The sequence below is a fragment of the Neovison vison genome, chromosome 11 (genome assembly GCF_020171115.1).
Source record: "Neovison vison isolate M4711 chromosome 11, ASM_NN_V1, whole genome shotgun sequence".
NCBI lineage: Eukaryota > Metazoa > Chordata > Mammalia > Carnivora > Mustelidae > Neogale > Neogale vison.
In genome coordinates, this window is record NC_058101.1 from 97,181,123 (window position 1) to 97,201,051 (window position 19,929).

Sequence of the window (19,929 nt, forward strand, 5' to 3'; positions counted from 1 at the left end):
TTGGCTTCTTTCTCTTAGTAATATGCATTTGAAATTCCTTCATGTCTTTTCAGGCTTGATAGCTCATTTCTTTTTAGCACCGAATAATATTCCATTGTTTGGATGCACCACAAGTCATTTATCTATTTACCTACTGAAGGACATCTTGGTTACTTCCAAGTTTTGGCAATTATGAATAAAGCTGCTATAAACAGTGTGTTCAGTTTTTTGTTTGGACATGTTTTCAACTCCTTTGGATAAATACTCAGCAGTGTGATTGCTGGATCATATAGTAAGAGCATATTTAGTTGTTGTTGCTGTTGTTTTTAAGATTTTATTTATTTATTTGAGAGCAAGAACATGAGAAAGCACAAGCAGGGGGAGCGGGAGGGGCAAAGGGAGAGGCAGATACAGGTTCCCCACTGAGCAGGGAGCCTAAGGTGGGGCTCAATCCCAGGACTCAGATCATGACCTGAGCGGAAGACAGACACTTAGTTGACTGAACCACCCAGGCTCCCCCATATTTAGTTTTATAAGAAACTACCGAACTCTCTTCCAAAGTGGCTATACTCGTTTGCATTCCCATCAGCAATGAATGAGAGTTCTTGTTGCTCCGTATTCTCACCAGCATTTGGTGGTGTTGGTGTTCTGGATTTGGGCCATTTTGTAGATGTGTAGTGATATCTCATTGTTGTTTTAATTCACATTACACTGGTGACATATGGTGTGGAGCATCTTCTATGAGTTCTGGAAGATTGTATCTTTCAAGGAATTGGCCCATTTAAAAGAGATCTGTGATGTTTTCGCTTTCATTTCTGATATTAGTAGTTTGTGTCCCCCATCTTTTTCTCTTAGTCTGCATAGAAGCTTATCCATTTTATTGATCTTTTCAAAGAGTCATCTTTTGGTTTAATTTATTTACCCTACTGACTTTCTCTTTGGAATTTCATTGATTTCTATTCTAATTCTTCTCATATTTTTTCTGCTTGCTTTGGATTTAATTCTTTTTCTAGTTTCCTAGGGTGGAAACTTAAGTTATTGATTTTAGCTCTTTCTTATCTAATATGTGCGTTCAGTGCTATAAATTTCCTTAAAGCACTGTTTTTGCTGCATCCCACAAATTTTAATATGTTTTTATTTTCATTTAGTTCAAAATATTTCTCTTGAGATTTCTTCTCTGACCCATATGTTATATAGAAGTGTGTTGTTTAGGGGAACCTGGGTGGCTTAGTTGGTTGAGCATCCAACTCTTGATTGTGCTGGGGTCATGATCTCAGGATCATGAGATTGAGTCCCAAGTCAGGCTTCATGCTCAGCCAGAGTCTGCCTGAGATTCTCACTCTCCCTCTCTCTGTGTCCCTCATGTATACACATGTACATGCTTTCTCTCTCTCTCTCAAATAAATAAAATCTGGGGGAAAAAAAGGTGTTGTTTATTCTCCATATATTTTGGGATTCTTCTCTTATCTTTCCGTTTCTGGTTTAATGCCATTGTGGTCTAAGAACAAACATTGTATGATTTTGTACTTCTTAATGTTTTATGCTATGGTGTTTTATGGTCCAGAATCTGCTCTAGCTTGATGAACTTTTCATGTGAGACAAATGTATATTCTATTGCTGAATAAAGTAGTCTAGAGATGTTGATTATATCCAATTTATCGATGGTGTTGTTGAATTCAACTATGTTCTTACTGATTTTCTGCCTGCAGAATCTGTCTATTCCTGAGGGAGGAGGGTATTGAAGTCTCTAATTATAATAATAGTTTCATCTATTTCTCCTTAGAGTTCTATCAGTTTTTGCTTTCCTTAAGTTGATGCTCTGTTGTTAGTGCATACACATTAAGGATTGTTATGTCTTTTGGAGAACTGACCCCTTTGTCATTATATAATGCTCTCCTTTATCCCTGATAACTTTCATTACTTTTAAGTCTGTTTTGTCTGAACTTAATATAGCTGCTCCCACTTTCTTTTGATTAGTATTAATATGGTACATTTTTCTCCTTTCACTTATTTTTAATCTATATTTATCTATATTCAAAGTGGTTTTCCAGCAAACAATATACAGTTGTGTTGTGTTTTTAGATCCACTCTTACAAACCCTGTTTTTTAATTAGTGCATTTAGTTAGACCACTGACATTCAAAATGTGATTGTTGATATAGTTGGATTAATATCTAACATATATATTATTGTCGTTGTCCTTTATCTTTATTCCTATTTTTGTCTTCTTGTCTTTTTATACCTGTTTTTGGTTTTAGTTGAACATTTTATATGACTCCATTTTTTCCTCCTTATTATATCAGGTATTCTTTTTTTTTTTTTTTGTTCTAGTAATTGCCCTAGAGTTTGCAATATATATTTACAACCAATCCAAATCCATTTTCAAATAACACTATACCAACCCTAAGGTAGTACAAGTACCTTATAATAATAAAATAATCCTAATTCCTTTCTCCCTGCCTTATATCTTTGCTTTTATTCATTTCACTTATATATAAGCAGACATAAGCATATATATACACATAAGTATACATAACTGAATACATTGTTGTTATTATTAGCTTGAACAAATTGTTACCTGTTAGCTCAATTAAAAATAAGAACAATAAAGGATTTCATTTTACCTTCATTTATTCCTTAGTCGATGCTTATCTACTTTATGTAGATCTGAGTTTCTAAACTGTATTATTTTCCTTCTCTCTAAAGAATTTCTTTTAACATTTCTGATCAGGCAGGCCTACTGGCAAAAAATCCTCCAATTTTTGTTTTTCTGAGAAAGTCTTTTTTTCGCCTTCACTTTTTATTAAAGGATAACTTCTCAGGGAACAGGATTTTAGGCGGGTGGGGCTTTTTTGTGTGTACACTTTTTCTTTTTCCTTTTGAGAGAGAGAGAGAGAGAGAGAAAGAGAGAGCAAGTGAGCAGGGGAAGGATGGGGCAGAGGGAAAGAGAGAATCTTAAGCCTGCTTCACACCCAGCATGGAGCTCGATGCTGGGCTCAGTCTCACAACCCTGAGATCACAACCTGAGCAGAAATCAGGAGTTGGGAGCTCAACTGACTGAGCTATCAGACACCCCAATTGCACTCCACCCTCTTCTTGCTTACAGGGTTTCTGACAAGTCAGCTGTAATTCCTGCCTTTGTCCTTCTACTGGTAAGGTGTGCCCCACCCCACCTCCTTTTAGGATTTTTAAAAATCTTTAATTTTCTGTAATTTGAAAGTTATAGGCCTATGTGGGTTTTTTGGGGGGAGGGTGGAGTATTTATCCTGCTTGGTATTCTCTGAGGTTTCTGGATCTGTGGCTGGTGTCTGGTATCAATTCGGGGGGAAATTTCGGTCATTATTGTTTCAAATAGTTCTTTTGTTCATTTCTCAAGGAAAGGGTGTAGGTTTGGAGTCCTCAAGTGTGAATACACAGTGTGACAGATCTACTCTGTGCCTGGGATCCTGACTTTTAATTAATATGTGCCTTTGGGTAATAATTTCCTTGTTTGTGAAAATGGTCACAACAATAATGTCCTCCTTGGGATTTGTGTGAGCACTAGATGAAATAATATATTTCAAGTTGCTACCTGGTACAAGGCCTAGCTCATTGTAAGTCTGCCACCCCTCTACAAGAAGTATTTTCTAATTTCTCAGTTTCCATCAAGTATCAGCCAGAAAACACTCTCTCTTTTTTTGGCTGTTCACTGCAACGTAAAAATATGGAGTAAGATGAAATGGAGAAAAAACTGCAAAAGAAATAATTCCATTAGAAGACAATTTTATCAAGATCACTGATATTGATCTGACACAGCCTTGGCACAGCTATAAACTACATACTATGTAATCAATACTGACTGACAAAAAGAAAGAGGAGGAAAAGTGACTAATAGCCCTCATCTCTGTGAATGCTATGTTAACTTAAATTTTGACTTGGTTCTCTACAATGATTAAATTTACTCTATGTTCTCTAGATAGATTTCTTTCTCCATAAATTTCCAATTACCAAATTCTGATTGAAATCACTAGGTATTCTTTCTTGGCCAAATGCTTAGAACGAAGAAATGTATTACTGACTTATTAGACTGTAGGCATTTTATTTAATATGTTTTATGTATTATTTTATTTTTATTTTTTTAGAGGGGGAGTGAAGGGCAGAGGGGGAGGGAGAGAATCTTAAGCACACCTACACCCAGCATGGAGTCCAACATGGGGCTTAATCCCACACCCTGTATCATGACCTGAGCTGAAATCAAGAGTCAGAGGCTTAACTGATAAGCCATCCACGTACCCCAAAAGTCTGTATATCTTATTTGATTTCATTTTATTTTATGAGAAGAAGAAAAATCATTTTGAGCTATTGGAATAAGAGGGAAGGAAAAAGCTGTTATTTTAATAAGACATTACTTCTTAATTAGCTTATTTTGAACAAAAGAATTGTTTCCAAGCATCGCTGTGGGGGAAGGTAAGCACTGTTGATGCCTATTTCATGATACTGGGACCAAAGGAATATTCATTCAGAGAAGAAACCAAACACTATGTGATTCTTTGGGAGCAGCTAGCAATTTATCCCAATGACCAATGCAGTTAGCCCTAAAACATTCCCTTAAGCCTTCCAATGACTCATTTCCTGAGAAAGTGTTGATCTCAAATTCAGTATAACTACAAAAGGCAAAGGAGGTCTCCAGAGGCCAGTGGTTTGTAAATAACAATTTCTGATTATAAATGTTCCCAAATTTACCTGTAAAACACAAAGAAGGAAACACTACCCAATGGCGCAAAAAAACTGCACTATAAATATTTTTCTCTCCAGGATGTATGTGTTTGTATTTCCCTGCAATTATCCAGATATACATGTTGTCTACAAATTGGAGTTAATACTAAGCATTACATCATTAAATTTTAATGATTAAATATCTGTCCAAAATATTATAAATTCTGCATGACATTTCATTATTGTGACAATAATATAACTTATTAATCAGACTCTATTATTGGTAAATATCGGCAAGCTTATAAGACTCACAGGTGAAGTGTAAAAGTATAAGTCCTTAAGTTATCATTGACACTTGGAAATGCACAATTTGCCTGACAAAGTTAAGGGCAAGTAAATTATAGTGGGAAAGGAAAAAAAATGGGGAGCAGAAATAGGAATTTGGGCACCTGAATACAGAGAATGGGGCTTAAGGCAACTGGCCCCATGTGCCTCATAGCCCCTTCTCCCCTCATGCGTGATAGCTGGGTAAAATGTGTATAGAATATCAATTTGGAAGAGAAAAACATACCAGGGGAATGACAAGCAATCTGAGAAGGAATCTGGCAAGTGGCTCTGTGTGTGTGAGGAGAAACATTGATCTACACACATTACATAATACACAGACACAGCATATGCCTGGTAAGTGCGTATGAAGTCCTTTTAACAGTCTGGAACCCAAGCCTTTCCCTTAGTCTATTGCATCTTGGCATCACTTCTAGCTGTTGAATAGAGAAATCCTCAAAAGTCTTGGGGCCTAGGCCCCCTTATTCTCAAACTTGGCTGCTATCAACTGCTGGGGCGGGGGGTGTCTTGTTTGTTTATTTCGACTCCGAGGCCCACACCGCTGACGATTTTGAGTCTGATGGTTCGAAGCAGCCGTACCAAGCGTTTGTAACACGAGTCCAGATGGAAGAATCTAGAGGATGAACCGCGAGGAACTGCTAAGTGATACCCAGCCCAAAGTCGTGTTTGCAGCCGGCGGACCAGGGGCTCCGTCGTAGTCCCCCGTGGTCCCGCCAGGGGGCGCCAGGACCCCGTCGCGCACCCAGCTCTCCGGGACCAGCCGCGCGACCTGCAAACTCTAGGTGTGACAGGATGGGAGAATGACCCCCGGGGGCGCGGCCGGCGGTAGGGGGCGCCTTCCTCAAACCCATCGGCGTTCGGGTTCCCTCGGATATCACCCTCGAGTGAGATCTTGTTTTGTGTTTTGTTTTAAAAGCCTCCCGGTACTGCTTGGAGGCGTAAATGAGAGACGGTGGGAGGGGTGGGAGGGGGAAATGGAGAAAAAAGGCGCTGGGGGACTGAATGCCTTCTTTAAATTACTGCTGACACCTCGGTTCCAGGCCCCTAAAATCTCAATCAACAATCCATTAGAACTCAACAGGAGTAAAACGAAATCCTCGTTTAAGTGTATTTATCCGATCTCCTTTCTCTCTTTCAAATGCAAAATCCATTTCAGCATATGCCCCCTTCTTTCTCCGGCCTTTCTCTCAAGACTGGCAGCCCATACCACTCTTGTAAATATGAAAGATGCTAATCATATGACATATCACGTCTCCGTCGGAGCCGGAATAAAGCCTTCAGATTTGGGATCATTGCCTCCAGACAACAGCTTCATCAGCCGGAAAGTTGGGTTTTTTCTCCTTTCCTTCAACTCTCAATCCCTTCTTTGTTTGGAGGAAAATGCAGCCGACTCGAGCCACCCAGGCCATATGGTTCACTCTGTATTTTCTTAGTTGAATTCTGTATTGTTTCTGTGACTTGCTAAGTTTTTTTGGAAGTGCGTATAAAGACATAGAAGAGCTACTTGTGCAGGGAGCGCTGCCCGGGCGCGCCGCGGCCGCCCCCTCCCGGCCTGGAGACCGGGCCGTCGCCGCTCGGCGCAGCGCGGTGTCAGCGGTGGCATTATCACACTGACGTGACCAACCACCGAGCCGGCCGCAGCTGTCTGGTTCGCTCGCCGGGCGTACCCCGCGTCTCGCACGGCGCCTGGCACACAGTAGGCGCTCGAGAACTATTTGGGGGAATGAAAGCATGAATAACATCAGCTACAAGGCTCGACCCCGAAGGTGCTGGGTTCTTAAAATATACCATGGGTCTCTGCAAAACAAACAAAACGTAGCCTCGCTCTCTCCTGACACTATTACCCTGTCTTACTGTCTATATAACACAAGGTCTCCTGACTTAATTTTTTTTTCTTTTTTTACCTGCTAATTTGAATGCAAGCTTTACGGTGTAGGAATCGCGTCTTGGGCGTCGCATTGTTCCCAGAGGTTGATACAGTACTTGGCACACATTGGGTGCTCGTTAAGTGTATTTTGAACGTAGGAGGGAGGGATGATTGCATGAGTGGTTTAAAGTGGGAAGCTGATACCCTATTCCCCAAAGATACGATTAAAGAAACTCCTAAAGATGCAAATCTATTTACCGCAATCTCCCCCTTTTCATCTATATCAGTCACAATAAAGAATACGTTTCTTTCCAGAAGAGAATTCGGTGTTGGAGGGGTTTTGTTTTTTCTTTAGCGGGGAAAGGAGAGGGGGAAAAATCAGCTTTCAGATCTTTATCCATTGCTCTGAATAAGTTTTGTGTTTTCCAGGTTTGGTACTGTCCGTGCTGGGGAGCAGGCTGCCAAATTTCCTTTCTCTCAGTCTAACTCCTTATACAAACCCCAAAGGGCCCTTTCACCAAATCATTAAATTCTACAGAGGTGGTCAAGCTCGCACTGCTTTTCATGAAACGGAGAAAGAAAAGGGTCCTTGAAGTTTAGAAGATGCCCAAGGAAAACTCCTTGAATGACATCAAAAGAATGAGTTTCCATAGCTGTTGAAGCACGAGGGCCGTGTATCCGCACAAAGGGGGACCGGGGCACCGGGACGGGCCCAACGCTCTGTCCCAGGACAATTGGGTCACTGAAATAGGGAATTAATTACCATTGGAGAGTGGGCAGCCCATTCACCACTGGCTGAGTTTTATTAAACGCCAATATAAATAACAAAACAACTCTTGTGGCTGCACTATTCCTACACGCCAAAGGAAGGATTATGCTGGGGATTAACATCTTAAAGTCTATGAGACTTTCTGACTCAAGGCTCGGAGCTGGTAATCGTGTTTGTCTCCTGGTTCAGCGATTAGTGCTCTCTTTCTTGCACTTTCCCCTGGATAGCCAATGTCCCTTTTTGCAGGCACAGGGGGCTAGGGTGGGGGAGCCTTCTTTCACTAGTGGGCCCCCAAGGCCCCCATTCACAGGCCGGCTGTTCTTTTCCCCTTACCTGAGGAAAACAATCAGAAAGCTGGCGGGGATTGGCAAAATCTTCTAACAGTGATTTCCTTCCTTCTGGGAAAGAAGATGGGCACTTGGGTCGCATCAGGGATGAAGAGAAGCCTGCAGGGCGCTGCCTTTCCAGAGCCCGCAGACAGAGGGTAGGGCCGGGGCGGAAGAAGGGGAGCCTCACGGCACTTGCTGGGCAGAGTTCGTCACCACCAAGACGGCCTTGTGCGTCAAGATCGGTTTCCTGAATATTGGGTTTGAGACACCAAAGCACTTTGTGCGGGCTTGGGGCAAGGATCTCGGCAGCGGGGCTCCGGGGCAGGGGGACGGTGTTCCTCGCCTGGCATCCGGTGTCGTGGATGTCTCGGCGGTACGCGCGCACGGAAGGGGGAAGGGCTGGCGCGGTGAAGCTCGCAACTCTCCCGGACTAGGCTGACGCGGAATCCTCCCCGGACGCGATCCGAGGGGGAAACCAGGGCAGACCGAGAATTCCGTGCAGGGGTCCACGATGAAGATGGGGCGTGAGTTTACACAGCTACTTCTGCGGGCTTCCTTGGCTCCCCGGAAGAGGACCGCCAAAAAATCCCAGCCCACCCTACCTCCCAGCGCTCGTTAGCACGAATAATGAACTCTGGCATTGCAAGGAGTCCTCGGCGGGGAAAGCTAATCTCTCCCAGTCCGGCTCCCCCGGCTCTGGAAACTGCGTTGGTAGCCCCCCAGGGAAAAACTAAGGATGTTCAGGATTGGCTAACTTTGTACTCGCCATCTTTCCGCCTTTCTGAGAGCTCACTCGGAGGGTCGGGACTCAGGGTACAAACCCCTCTTGGCAGGCATGTCATCCTGTCCTTTAACCAGAGAGTAGACGCACCCTCTCCTTGCAAGCAGGGTGATTTACTGGGAACTGGGGGCAGGCCCGTTGCGCAGGCAAACTTTCCGTCTACTATTCTCTGGGAACAGCCCCCCCCGCCCCGCGCCCCGCCGCGGCCTCGCCACCCCCCTCACTCCCATTCACCTGCCGCAGCAAGAGTTTGGGGAGGAGACCAATTGTCCTCTTTGGCCACTTGTGAGGTCGAAGTGTGGATGGGATGTAGCCTATGGCCCCACAGCAACACCTACCCTAAACTTTAGGGCTTTTGGGTCGCCTTAAAGTTCAAGCTTCTTAGAAGCAACAAAGACTTTCTAAAGATCTCCACCCTTTCACCCCTCCCCTTACTTCACTTTTCTCTGGCTACACGCATTCGACCCCCTTTCTTTCGAAGGCTTAGGGATGAGTTTAAATCATTGTGCTCCCATTTCTTGATAACTGCCTGCTTTGAGCTTTTGTTCTCTTAAAGTAGGATTGCACACTGAAAGAGGGCTGAAGATGAACAGTTTGACCCTTCAGGACAGTTCACGCAGTGGACAGGAGCGGCCCTCGGTCACCAACCTCACTGATGCTATTCACACTCTCCCCTCCCCCTTCGCATAACATTTCAGCCTCGTTTCATCTGGACAATCTTTTAGACCACACAAGTGCCTCTTGAATTTATTTAGGTTAAAAGAGTGCTAGAAGAGTCCAGCTAAGGATGTTCCGCGTTGGTAACGTCCTCGCAAATCTGAGTACAAATCGAAATTTCTTTCTTTCAGCAAAACCCAACAAAATGTTGAACAAATAGAATTCTGCAACTGTGTACGAACGGCCGGCTTCTGAATTTCACTAGCGTTGTTAGACTGTTCTTGGGCTGTTTCTTTTCTTTTTAAAAATAATATTCTTCATAGTGAGAAATATTTCCAGAAGTGTTCTATTACTGAATGCTTTTCTCAAAAGCTATAATACAAATATACAATTAAAATTCTTAGAATTCCAAGATGATCTAAAGGGTAATTTTTTGGAAACTCTTGTAGTTTGCACAGTAAAGAAGCCCTTATTTCAAAGATAAAATTCTGTAATGCCCATGATATCTTTATATTTACATGGATTAGAGGTTGATTGATGTCAGTGTTTGAACATGTGTACAACCTTAAGTTTCTTGGCACAATTTTCCCTTTCGAAGGAAATATTTGTAATCATAAATGTGAAATCTATCCTAACAATATTTTATTTTTCTAAATATCTGCATAGGACACACTTAAATATGCATTATCAACTTCTCGTAGACAGTATAGGAAGTTTGGATTTTGACAATAGAAAACATGTACCCTTTTGGTGCATCATAAAAACATAAAATCATGGGAGAACATAAAAACTGGGGGGGTCATACACCCAAATGCTGTTAACAATCAACTAAAGAAATGCATTGTGTTTCACTCAAACTAAGCACTAGACCCAGCTTGATCTCCGTGTCTGTTCAGTTATACAAGACTGATCAGTCTTTCCTTTAAGCCTCTTCTAAACTGGTTTCTGATTCTGTTCCCCCCCCCCAGTATCTTTTTATCAGATTAAACCAGCACTTCTAGCCAAACTAAAATATTAAAACAACTGTCAAAGGAGGTACCTTTCTACTGATACTAAAATAAACCTTTCTTTGTTTTCTGTTACATTGGCATCCACTGCAGTCTTGAAGGCTTTCTTTTAGGGGGACTGTGAAGAGTATCTACATGTTTGTTTGGGATCAGCGAGCAACACCTGGGAAATAATGCTAAGGTGTACATGCAACCACATTAGGCACTTCTGGTAACTTTTACTAGGAACACATCTTCTGCTTGATCCAACTCTTTCATGAAATTCTGATTCTACAGGTTCATGATTTAGAACCAGAGACCCAAAGAAGTGCCAGAGAGGCAAATGCTGTATGTTGGAGACTGAACGTGTCTCTCCCTTCTTGATAATTTTTTGCACTTCTCACAAATGAAATCAAGCTCCTCAGAAAACATGGAGGAGGTAACCTGGAGGAAATAATGCTTTTAAATTTAGGGAACTTATTTTTCAAAAGGAGGGAGAGGCAAAACACAAATATGAGTGAGGAAAGTGAAAATCGTGGCAGTTTTAAAATCATTTTGAGACAGAAGGAAGTCTGGAGTTTGTAGAGCTGAGCTGGGCAAAAGTCTCTTTCGTGGGATTCTAATTTTCATTTTCTTTACTTTGTGCTTTCCAATCCTGCTTACCCCTGCAGAAAATATCAAACAAATTAAAACCATGCCAAAACACTGACAACCACTTTCATCATGCCCTTTTCTCAAATAAACTTGTTTCCAATTCCTACAGACCGAATGAGACAGAGACCCGCAGACAATTATCTTTTTGTCTCGCCACTTTTCAACGCCCAACATTCCAAATGCTCCTTGCTTAAACTTAATTTGCAAAAGGGATCTTAATGGAGTCCTCTCCCATCGACCAGAGTCCAGATCCATCGCCACTACTCAGCATAGTCTACTGCCCGGCCCAGCACACACTTCTGAGGACTCGGCGCCGTCTCTCAGAAAAGTCCGCTGCGTCAACAGGAGGGTGGGCGTGAGCGCAGGGAGGAGGAGAGAGGGAGGGCTGACAAGCAATGTAGAACAAGTTTCCTCCGAAGCCCAGCCACCGTCAGTTCTATTTTCCCGTTGAAAAGCCGGGAGTATGGGAAGGACGGGCCCCCTGTCCCTACAACGCCCCCCAGCGCGGAGCAGAGGTCACGGAAATGTCAGCGCGGCCCAGGCGCCCGCGGGAGCGGCAGGTCGGCCGCTCCTCCCACTCCGCTCGCTGCCACCATCGCGGGGAGTCACCTGGTTGTCTGGCCCTGCGGTAAACAGGGGTTAAACCCCCCCCCAAAAAAAACCAAAACAAAACAAACAAAACGTCTGTCAGTTCCCGGAGACCCAGTTTGTCACAGGTAAAATGAGGAGAGTCCTTTCAGCTCTAACACGTGAGCGCTTTTATTCTCACGTCCTCTTAAAGCCCATCAACCGCTCCCACACTCGATCTCTCTCCTTCTACGAGACGCCCTCGATGAACCCGCCACCGTCCTCTTCCTTCACCCTCGCACTCTAGTCTCTCTGGAACCTACGTGCCCACCACGTGCCCACAATCGCCACCCCTACTGCATATTCCCCCCTTAACCAAATGACTGCGTTTTTAAAACCATTTCCTATTTGATACAGCTCCTAAAAGGCTTTGCCAAGAAGCATCCGGCAGCACCAGAAGGTAGCTGCTTTCCCCGGCATTCTGACCCCCATTAACTAATTCCTCGGATCCCGAGGTCCGGGAGCTGAAAGGCGGGGCAGTGCCGGGTACTGCGCGAGAGCGCGCGCCGGGGCGGGGGTGGGGGGCGGGGGTGCGGTCGCAAGGACGGGGGCGGGGGCGGTAGCCTGGGTCTCCCCAACGGCCCCCGGCGCCCCGGCCCCTAATGAGCGGCTGAAAGGGAGCGGGCTCCGGTGCGCGTGGCTCGCAGGCCTCCCGGAGTCCGGAGCGCCGTGATTGGCCAGCTGCGCCTCGCGACCTCCATTCATTAATAAATTAGCGGCACGCTCCAGCCGAGCGCGAGCCACCAATCACAATGGGCAGCGGCGGCGACAACAGCCGCAGCTTGAGCTGAAGCCGCCACCGCGGCTTCAGCCGCTCCGACCGCAGCCTCGAGCTCCAACAGGAGATTTAGAACCATTTTATGCTGATTAGATCAAGGGGGAAAAGAGGCGGGGGCGATGGGAGGAGGAGGATGGATGGCGGGGCCGAGGAGGGGGGAAGTGGGTGAAGAAAGAGAAAGAAATGAATGATGATAATGCAATGAAAAGAATAAGCCGGGGGAGGGAAAAGCGGGGGAGACGGGGGAGTCGCCACAAGGGGAGGAGGAGGCGGCGGCCCGGGGTTGGGGGGGGGAGCTGGGGGCCCTGGGGGCAGATCTGATTGTTTTCTTGGTGGTATATAAGGGGTTTTAAGGAGAGTCGTGTGCCAGACACGCAGCCACTGAACCACAAGCAGCTTCGCTTTAACTGGAGTGCCCGGGAGTCGCGTGCCAGGAGCCGCACGGCCGAGGACTGACTGACAGACAGACACGCACCACCACCACAACACACGAGACCCAGGCAGATCGCCGCGGCCGCCGGGGCTCCTGGCAAACTCGTCCGTCGGACCGGTCCCCAGCGGAGCCGCACCGGAGCCGCCGTTTTCAAGCGAGGAGGAGGACGCAGCGCTGCGCTCCCGGCGGCGCGGAGAATCGCTTCAGCACACGCCAAAGTACTAGCGACCCTGAGACTCATTTAGGGAGCGAACTACGTAAGTATCCTCCCTGTGCCTTCCAGCTTGCCCGAGTGTTTCCGGCACCCGGTTTCACCACGTCCGAATGCCCTTTGCTCGCGTACAATCTGTCCCGGGGGTCGCGGTCCTTTTCCGGACTTCCACACATCCCTGAGGTCTGCCCGCCTAGTGCGGGGGGGGGGGCGGTTGGCTGGCGGCGGGATCACAACGAGGGGCTGTCAAAGAGTTTGGAGAGCACTGGCGGGGTTTCCTCCCTAACTACGTTCTTCCTTGGCGCGGTTCCGAACCAGTCCTCGCGGGTGCGCGCAGGACTACTTCCCACTGACACCGAGAACGTGCCTCGGCCTCTGTATTTACAGCTCGTTTGGTTCTTTCTCCCTCCCCGCTGTCTTCGGTAGGATGTTTGTCAAATCTGAGACCTTGGAGTTGAAGGAGGAAGAGGACGTGCTGGTGCTGCTCGGCTCGGCCTCCCCCGCCTCTGCCGCCCTCACCCCGTTGTCGTCCAGCGCCGACGAGGAGGAGGAGGAGGAGCTGGGCGCGTCGGGCGGGGCGCGCCGGCAGCGCGGAGCCGAGGTCGGGCCCGGCGGGCTGGGCGGCTCTCCGGCCGGAGCCGAGGGCTGCCGGCCCGCGCGGCTGCTGGGTCTGGTTCATGAGTGCAAGCGGCGCCCCTCCAGGGCGCGAGCCGTTTCCCGCGGCGCCAAGACGGCCGAGACGGTGCAGCGCATCAAGAAGACCCGTAGACTGAAGGCCAACAACCGTGAGCGCAACCGCATGCACAACCTCAATGCCGCGCTGGACGCGCTGCGCGAGGTCCTCCCCACGTTTCCCGAGGACGCCAAGCTCACCAAGATCGAGACCCTGCGCTTCGCCCACAATTACATCTGGGCGCTCACCGAGACCCTGCGCCTGGCAGACCACTGCGGGGGCGGCGGCGGAGGCCTGCCGGGGGCGCTCTTTTCCGAGACTGTGTTGCTCAGCCCGGGAGGCGCTAGCGCCTCCCTGAGCAGCAGCGGAGACAGCCCGTCGCCTGCCTCCACCTGGAGCTGCACCAACAGCCCAGCGCCGTCCTCTTCGGCGTCCTCCAACTCCACCTCCCCCTACAGCTGCACTTTATCTCCTGCCAGCCCGGCGGGTTCTGACATGGACTATTGGCAGCCCCCACCTCCCGAAAAGCACCGCTACGCACCTCACCTCCCCGTAGTCAGGGACTGTATCTAGAACTGCCCTCCTTGCTACCCGCACCAGGCCTTAGTAGGTTCCCGTTCTTGTCCCTGACCAAGCCCTCCTCCCACCCCTCTCCTGTCCCCACTTCTATATGCCCTGGAAACCATCTCACTTTACGGGGCAGATGTAGGCATTCTGAATCCTGGGTTGTTCCTGCATTCCTTGGCTAAGGGTTTCCTTCCTTCAGATGGTCTCTAATTTATTGACGGTGTGATGGAGCTCATTGTCAAAGAGGATGGTAGAATTGGGGGGGGGCGTTTCTACGGCTAGAAAGATGCTGGAAAGCGACGAAGGTGGCATGTCTAAAGAGTTTGCAGAGTGGACTGACGCTCCTCCCCCTCTCTGTAACACCAGAGGGACTCGGAGCGGTTCGTGTGAATCTCCCAGGGGGAATGCAACTGGTTCCTCTGATCTCTTCACCTTTGCTTCTACATAGAGATGTTAATGTCGAGTAGAAACAAATGTATCTTAGCATCTGAATGATTTTACCGGTAATAATATTATCCACAGATTTGCAATGGCTGGCATCTGCTTTATTCCCATTGCTGTCTGCGGGCTGTGGGAATTTCACCTGTCAAACCAAACTTTCCCTCTCTGATGTGCACTTTGTTCTGTTTCCCAGATTCGTCACAATGCCTATTGTCACGTTCTTCTCTTTCCTTTTTCTTCTCCATTTTGCCATCTGTCTCTTATGATTTATAAGGGGAAAAAAAGTTGTTTTGTTAGAGGGCCAGGTTAGAAGTCATTGTATAATTTGTAGGCTTTGTAATGATTGAATGCAAGCGTGGAAATTTAGGCTGAACTCTCTATCAAAAGGAAAAATGTGGAGGAAGAGGGAAAAATCGGGAGGGAGGATTGTTTCATGCATTATTTATCTCGACCTTTTAGGGGAGAAGGAACTCCCCCATTCTTTCAAGAGATTAAAAATAAATCAACAGACTGAAAACCTGAGCAGACACGGAGCATTATCAGGATCAGCCACACACGTGTTCCCTTCTATTTATTATAAAGAAAATTTTCATGGGAAAAGTATGTATTTTTTTGTATATTTTACAGAGTTTATTCTAGTATGTATTTACACCTTGAACAAAAATTGTTCTTGTGATTAAACTATAAATAAAATATATAATTTTCATAATTTTTGTGTGCTGTATTCTAACTTTTCCCTGCTTTTGTGGTTTTTAGAAGAATGTGTTGTGCTTTTCTGAAATTCTCCTTGTAGCAGATTGAGATAGAGTAGTTGTATTTTTCATCAGTGTTTGTGTGTAGAATTTCACTGACATATAAAATCTAAGAGATCGCAAGAAGCTGAGTCATATTTGAGACACTAATACTGACATCAGAGTTAACTGCATACAAACAAAACTTGATTTTTAAGAGACAACAAGATCAGTAAAAAAGGGGGATAAAGTTAGAAGATAATTAAATCATGATAAGTTCCAAAGTTTAGAAACTTTGATGTAAAAAAAAAAAATAGTGGAGCTGAAGTTTCTTGTTAGAATGTGTAGAAATGTGTTCTTACACTTTGAGTTTCAATTATCACCTGTAAATTGTAGGGACTGGACAGTGATTTCCAAGGTCCCTTCCAACTCTAACATTTATGATGTATTTATCCTTCGTTATTGGAAGCTGATTTTGTATTAGCCATTTTAACAAACTTGTTGGTTTTAAATGCAAACTCCTGGAGAAAATATATTCAGAGTGAGCTGGGATAAAATTGTGTCTGTGGGAAATAGCTAAGCTTTCCATTTTTGTTAAAATAATCACATAGTCAAAACTTCTTCAGAGGGAAAGCAAAAATGGTTTCCTAATCTCCCAAACACATAGCTCTACAACTTGTACTTCAATTTCCAAAGCAGAAATGAATAGCACCATGGGTCAAAGATGACCAAGTGAAGGTTGATCACATCCTAGGGTTAAGCCCCTTCCTTGGTGGAGGGTGTCCACTGGAGGACACAAGCTTTAAAAAAAAAAAAAATCAGCTTAGCAAAGAAATGTTGGTTGCTCATGCCTCCCTGCAGCCTTCCCCCCTCCCACCCCTGCACTGCCATGAACTTCATATGTGCTTCTGGTTTGGGCTAAATCTTCCACTCCTCTGCATTAAGCAATGATAATTTCTCCTGAGATAACTATCTGAAACCACTCCTCCTCTTTATCCAAGTACAAAATTTTAAGTGTTTAATATATTAATAACCATTTTTTTTAAAATCAAAGAAAGAACCAAGACAAGGGTTTGCTTTGTCTTGATTTCATAGCTGGATATAAAAGAGACTTGTTGGAAAACTCTTCTAATTTAAAGATCTTGTTATTCCTAGCCTCACTTCATGACGTGATATGAGAAGGCAATGCTATATCTTTTATATTCACATTTATGTTTCTAATATTTAAAAAGCTAAGCCAGGAAGTAAGACAATTTTAGTAGGGTAGTTTTAAAACATGAGTTTTAATACCAAATAATTGTTCTAGTGATGATGCTTATGACGATATATGGTGCTTCTTTTGGAAATTTGCCAAAGAAACATGTCATGGCACAGGTCCGTAGAGACAAACCCCCAGGGGGCAGTTAGGCTCCCAAGACTATGGAAAACCTCAGTTGGTGGGGTGATCCCGTAAACGGGTGACCCTAATTGTTTAGTTGGAGAGGCATGGATGGCGAGACAGTCCAGTAACCGCAGCTTTGAGTAAGCGCAGTACAGCGAACAACTGAGCCCTCTATTTAGCTGAATCGAGGAGCCACCCGTACACAGGACCCGAGACACGTTCAGCAGGAGCTTGTGGGTCCCCACACACATCCGCAGCATGTCATACACGGGGGGAATTCCGTCTACCATTTGTAACCTATACTCAGGCTCTCCCTTCCTCCTGTAGAGCAGACCTTATTTTACACTAAATCGGTGCAATGATTTTCGACTGCGCCCAATCTCTTTTCGCGGTTACGGATCATCTTTCTGCCTCATTTCGCGCTGGATGTCGCGCAGCAGCTTCCACAGCCCGTGGGCTGAAGCCCAGCCGTCTTTTCCCCTCCTCTGTAAGAATGAGAATTACAGGGTTGAGGCCGCTGCTTCTGCAGTGGGGATTAGAGTCGCTCTTGTATTTTTTCCATTTCCTGTCCACGTTGTGACCACGACAGGAGGAGCTCGGTCTGCACCGAGCGGGCTGGTGGGCGGCTGAGCAGCCATTCCCTCTTTGGCAGCTCTCTGGGGGCGAACGTTTCAAACAAGGCCAAGGAGACGTTCTTCCAATGACAGCCCCACACCGCCAGAGTTGCTAGATCTTTCCAGTGCCTGCGAGTGCGCTGCGTGTGTTTACCTAAGGGCTGAGAGGTGCGACGGTCTGTCCTGTCCTCTTTGGAAACTTCGCTTCGACGCCGTCAGGGTTCCCGCACTGGTTGATTTATTTGTTCTGAACTGCCCCAGGCCTTGTTACCGGACTAATTTTTCCTTCACCCGATTTTAAATAAATCCAGCTGAGGGCCAACAAGGAGGAAAAAAAGCAGCAGAGAGACGGTCTGTTAACTGCTGGGCCCACCGCGGGACCCCGGCCCAAGCTCAGCAGAGGCGGTAGTGGGGAGCAGGGTTGAGGAGCCCGGAGTCCGGCCGCACCTGAGCAGGGGTCGGGTGGGCGCCCTCCCGGGCTGAGCCTTGCAGGCCGGGCTGAGGCGAGGGCAGCAGGCGGCCTTGTCCCGCAGAGAGCGAGGGTCCAGTCGGTCCTTCCCTGAGTTTAGCCCGATTACGCATGAAGGACATCTGGGCCCGAGGCCCGCTGTAGCTGCGCACACCAGCCGGTCCAGGGGGCAGGGGCTCCTGGCTGCGGCAGGCCAGACCTGCGGGAGAGGCTGGGAGCTGTGAGCCCCCCACCCGCCTCGCCCTCCGCTTGCAGTTCGCCGGGTGCACCCCCTGCATTGCACAGCCTTGGGCAGGTTGTGACTTCTGGGCACCGACACCTGGAACCCGTTAAAAGCGCCTCCTCCTCGTGCTCGGCCTCCCCCCGCCCCTCGCACCCCCTCGGCACTAGGGCTCCCAGGCGAGCTTTGAATGTATTAATTAAATAAAGCAGGCAGCCCTTGAATCGAACCGATGCAGGGCGCTCCCGGGAGCGTGAAAGTCCTGGCCTCCGAATCTGCAAAAGAAAATGTGTGAAAAGAGAATTAGTGAAATTAGGTTAGACCAATAAAACGTGAGGGCTCCGGCAACCCCCCCTTCCCGCTCCCCCAGCCTGGGGCTAGAAGGGCTATCTGGTCTGATCTATTGTTTCCCTCCCTGGCAGGGGGTTCATTGTGTGATAAATAATTCCCCTTCCATTTTATTCCTTAAAAAAGGGGGGTATTTGCATAATCACTGCTTTGATGTGGCCAGAATTCGGAGGCTTGGTCTCCCCAAGTCTACTATTGGTAGCGAAGCAACAAAGCTCAATCCAGATCTTTCACTTCGCTAACAGTGTGTGGGGCAAATTGTCAGAACGGCAGCGTTAAGCTCCTTTTTTAAAGGATCCATTTTAATGATGAAACCTAAGGAATGTCAAAAAATGGGGGGTGAAAACCGAGGGTTCTCACCCCCCCCCACTTCTCCCTGTCCTTTAGGGTTCATTGTTCTCGGCAGTTTTTCCTCAAAGTCTTTGGGGGTGTGTGTTGGGGGGATGCACCTTCCTTAGGGCCGCCCCCACGTGGCACGCAGTGGGCACTCGCAAGGTCCGCCCGGGTAGGGAGGAGCGAGGACTGCAGGAGGGGTTCTTTTGCACCCCCCCACCCCACTTTCACGGTTTTCTTTTCTCAGTTTGGTTTATCCAGCCTGGATGAGCTCCTCTTACGGAGGACGCTGAAGTGAGTTTGCTCTTTAGTCCCCGAATCGAATCCGAGGGGGTCTCCTGGGAACGCAACTTGGGGGCAGTTTCAGATGGTCCCCGATGGGAAAGAGGAGCAAAGAAATTCAGTCATCCGGAAAGCAGAACGGGAAAGCCAGTGCGGCCGAAGCTATTATTTCCCTGCAAGGTGGCGTGAGTTGGGAGGATGGAGTGGGAAAGGGTCCTGATGGTGTGCGCACTACAACAAACTACAACTCCCCCCACCACCCCTCCTCTTGGTGCCAGGGCTGGAGGAGGAGGGAGGGCGATGGGAGTGCTCCTGTCTGCCTTCGCTCACACCCGCCTTCTCCAGCCGCTCAAAGCGCGAAGAGGGGAAAGTCAACTTGGATTATTGACTAGGAACACCCGGTGAAAGGCCGGGGCTCCCTGAGCACCCGGACAGGCGCCAGCTCTGCGCTCCAGCCTGGGTAGGTCTCACCTGCGGGAGAGACGCTCAGCCTCCTGGGATCTGAGCGCTGGAATCTCGCAGGGGTGGGGGTGGGGAATGCAGGCGGGAAAGTGGGATCCGCAGAGCTTTCCTCTCCCTCTTTAGCCCCCGCCTCTCACCGAGCTGACTCCCCGCCATTTTTCAGGTGTTCTACAAGCTTTTGGACACAGAGCTTCACCGGTGGTTAGCTCATCATCAGTTCTCTTTTTATTTATTTTTCCCTTTTACTTTTCAATACTGTAACTGTGTAAGCATTAGGATTTCATGTCAAGATTCTCAC

The 19,929-nt window shown here is 47.0% G+C and overlaps 1 protein-coding gene across 1 annotated transcript; it reads left to right on the forward strand.

Moving 5' to 3' along the window:
- Positions 1 to 13,537: 13,537 nt before the first annotated feature.
- Positions 13,538 to 14,356, forward strand: NEUROG2 (neurogenin 2). The gene has a single exon (XM_044225902.1). It carries the CDS (start codon positions 13,538 to 13,540, stop codon positions 14,354 to 14,356), a length of 819 nt encoding a protein of 272 aa, XP_044081837.1.
- Positions 14,357 to 19,929: the final 5,573 nt, after the last annotated feature.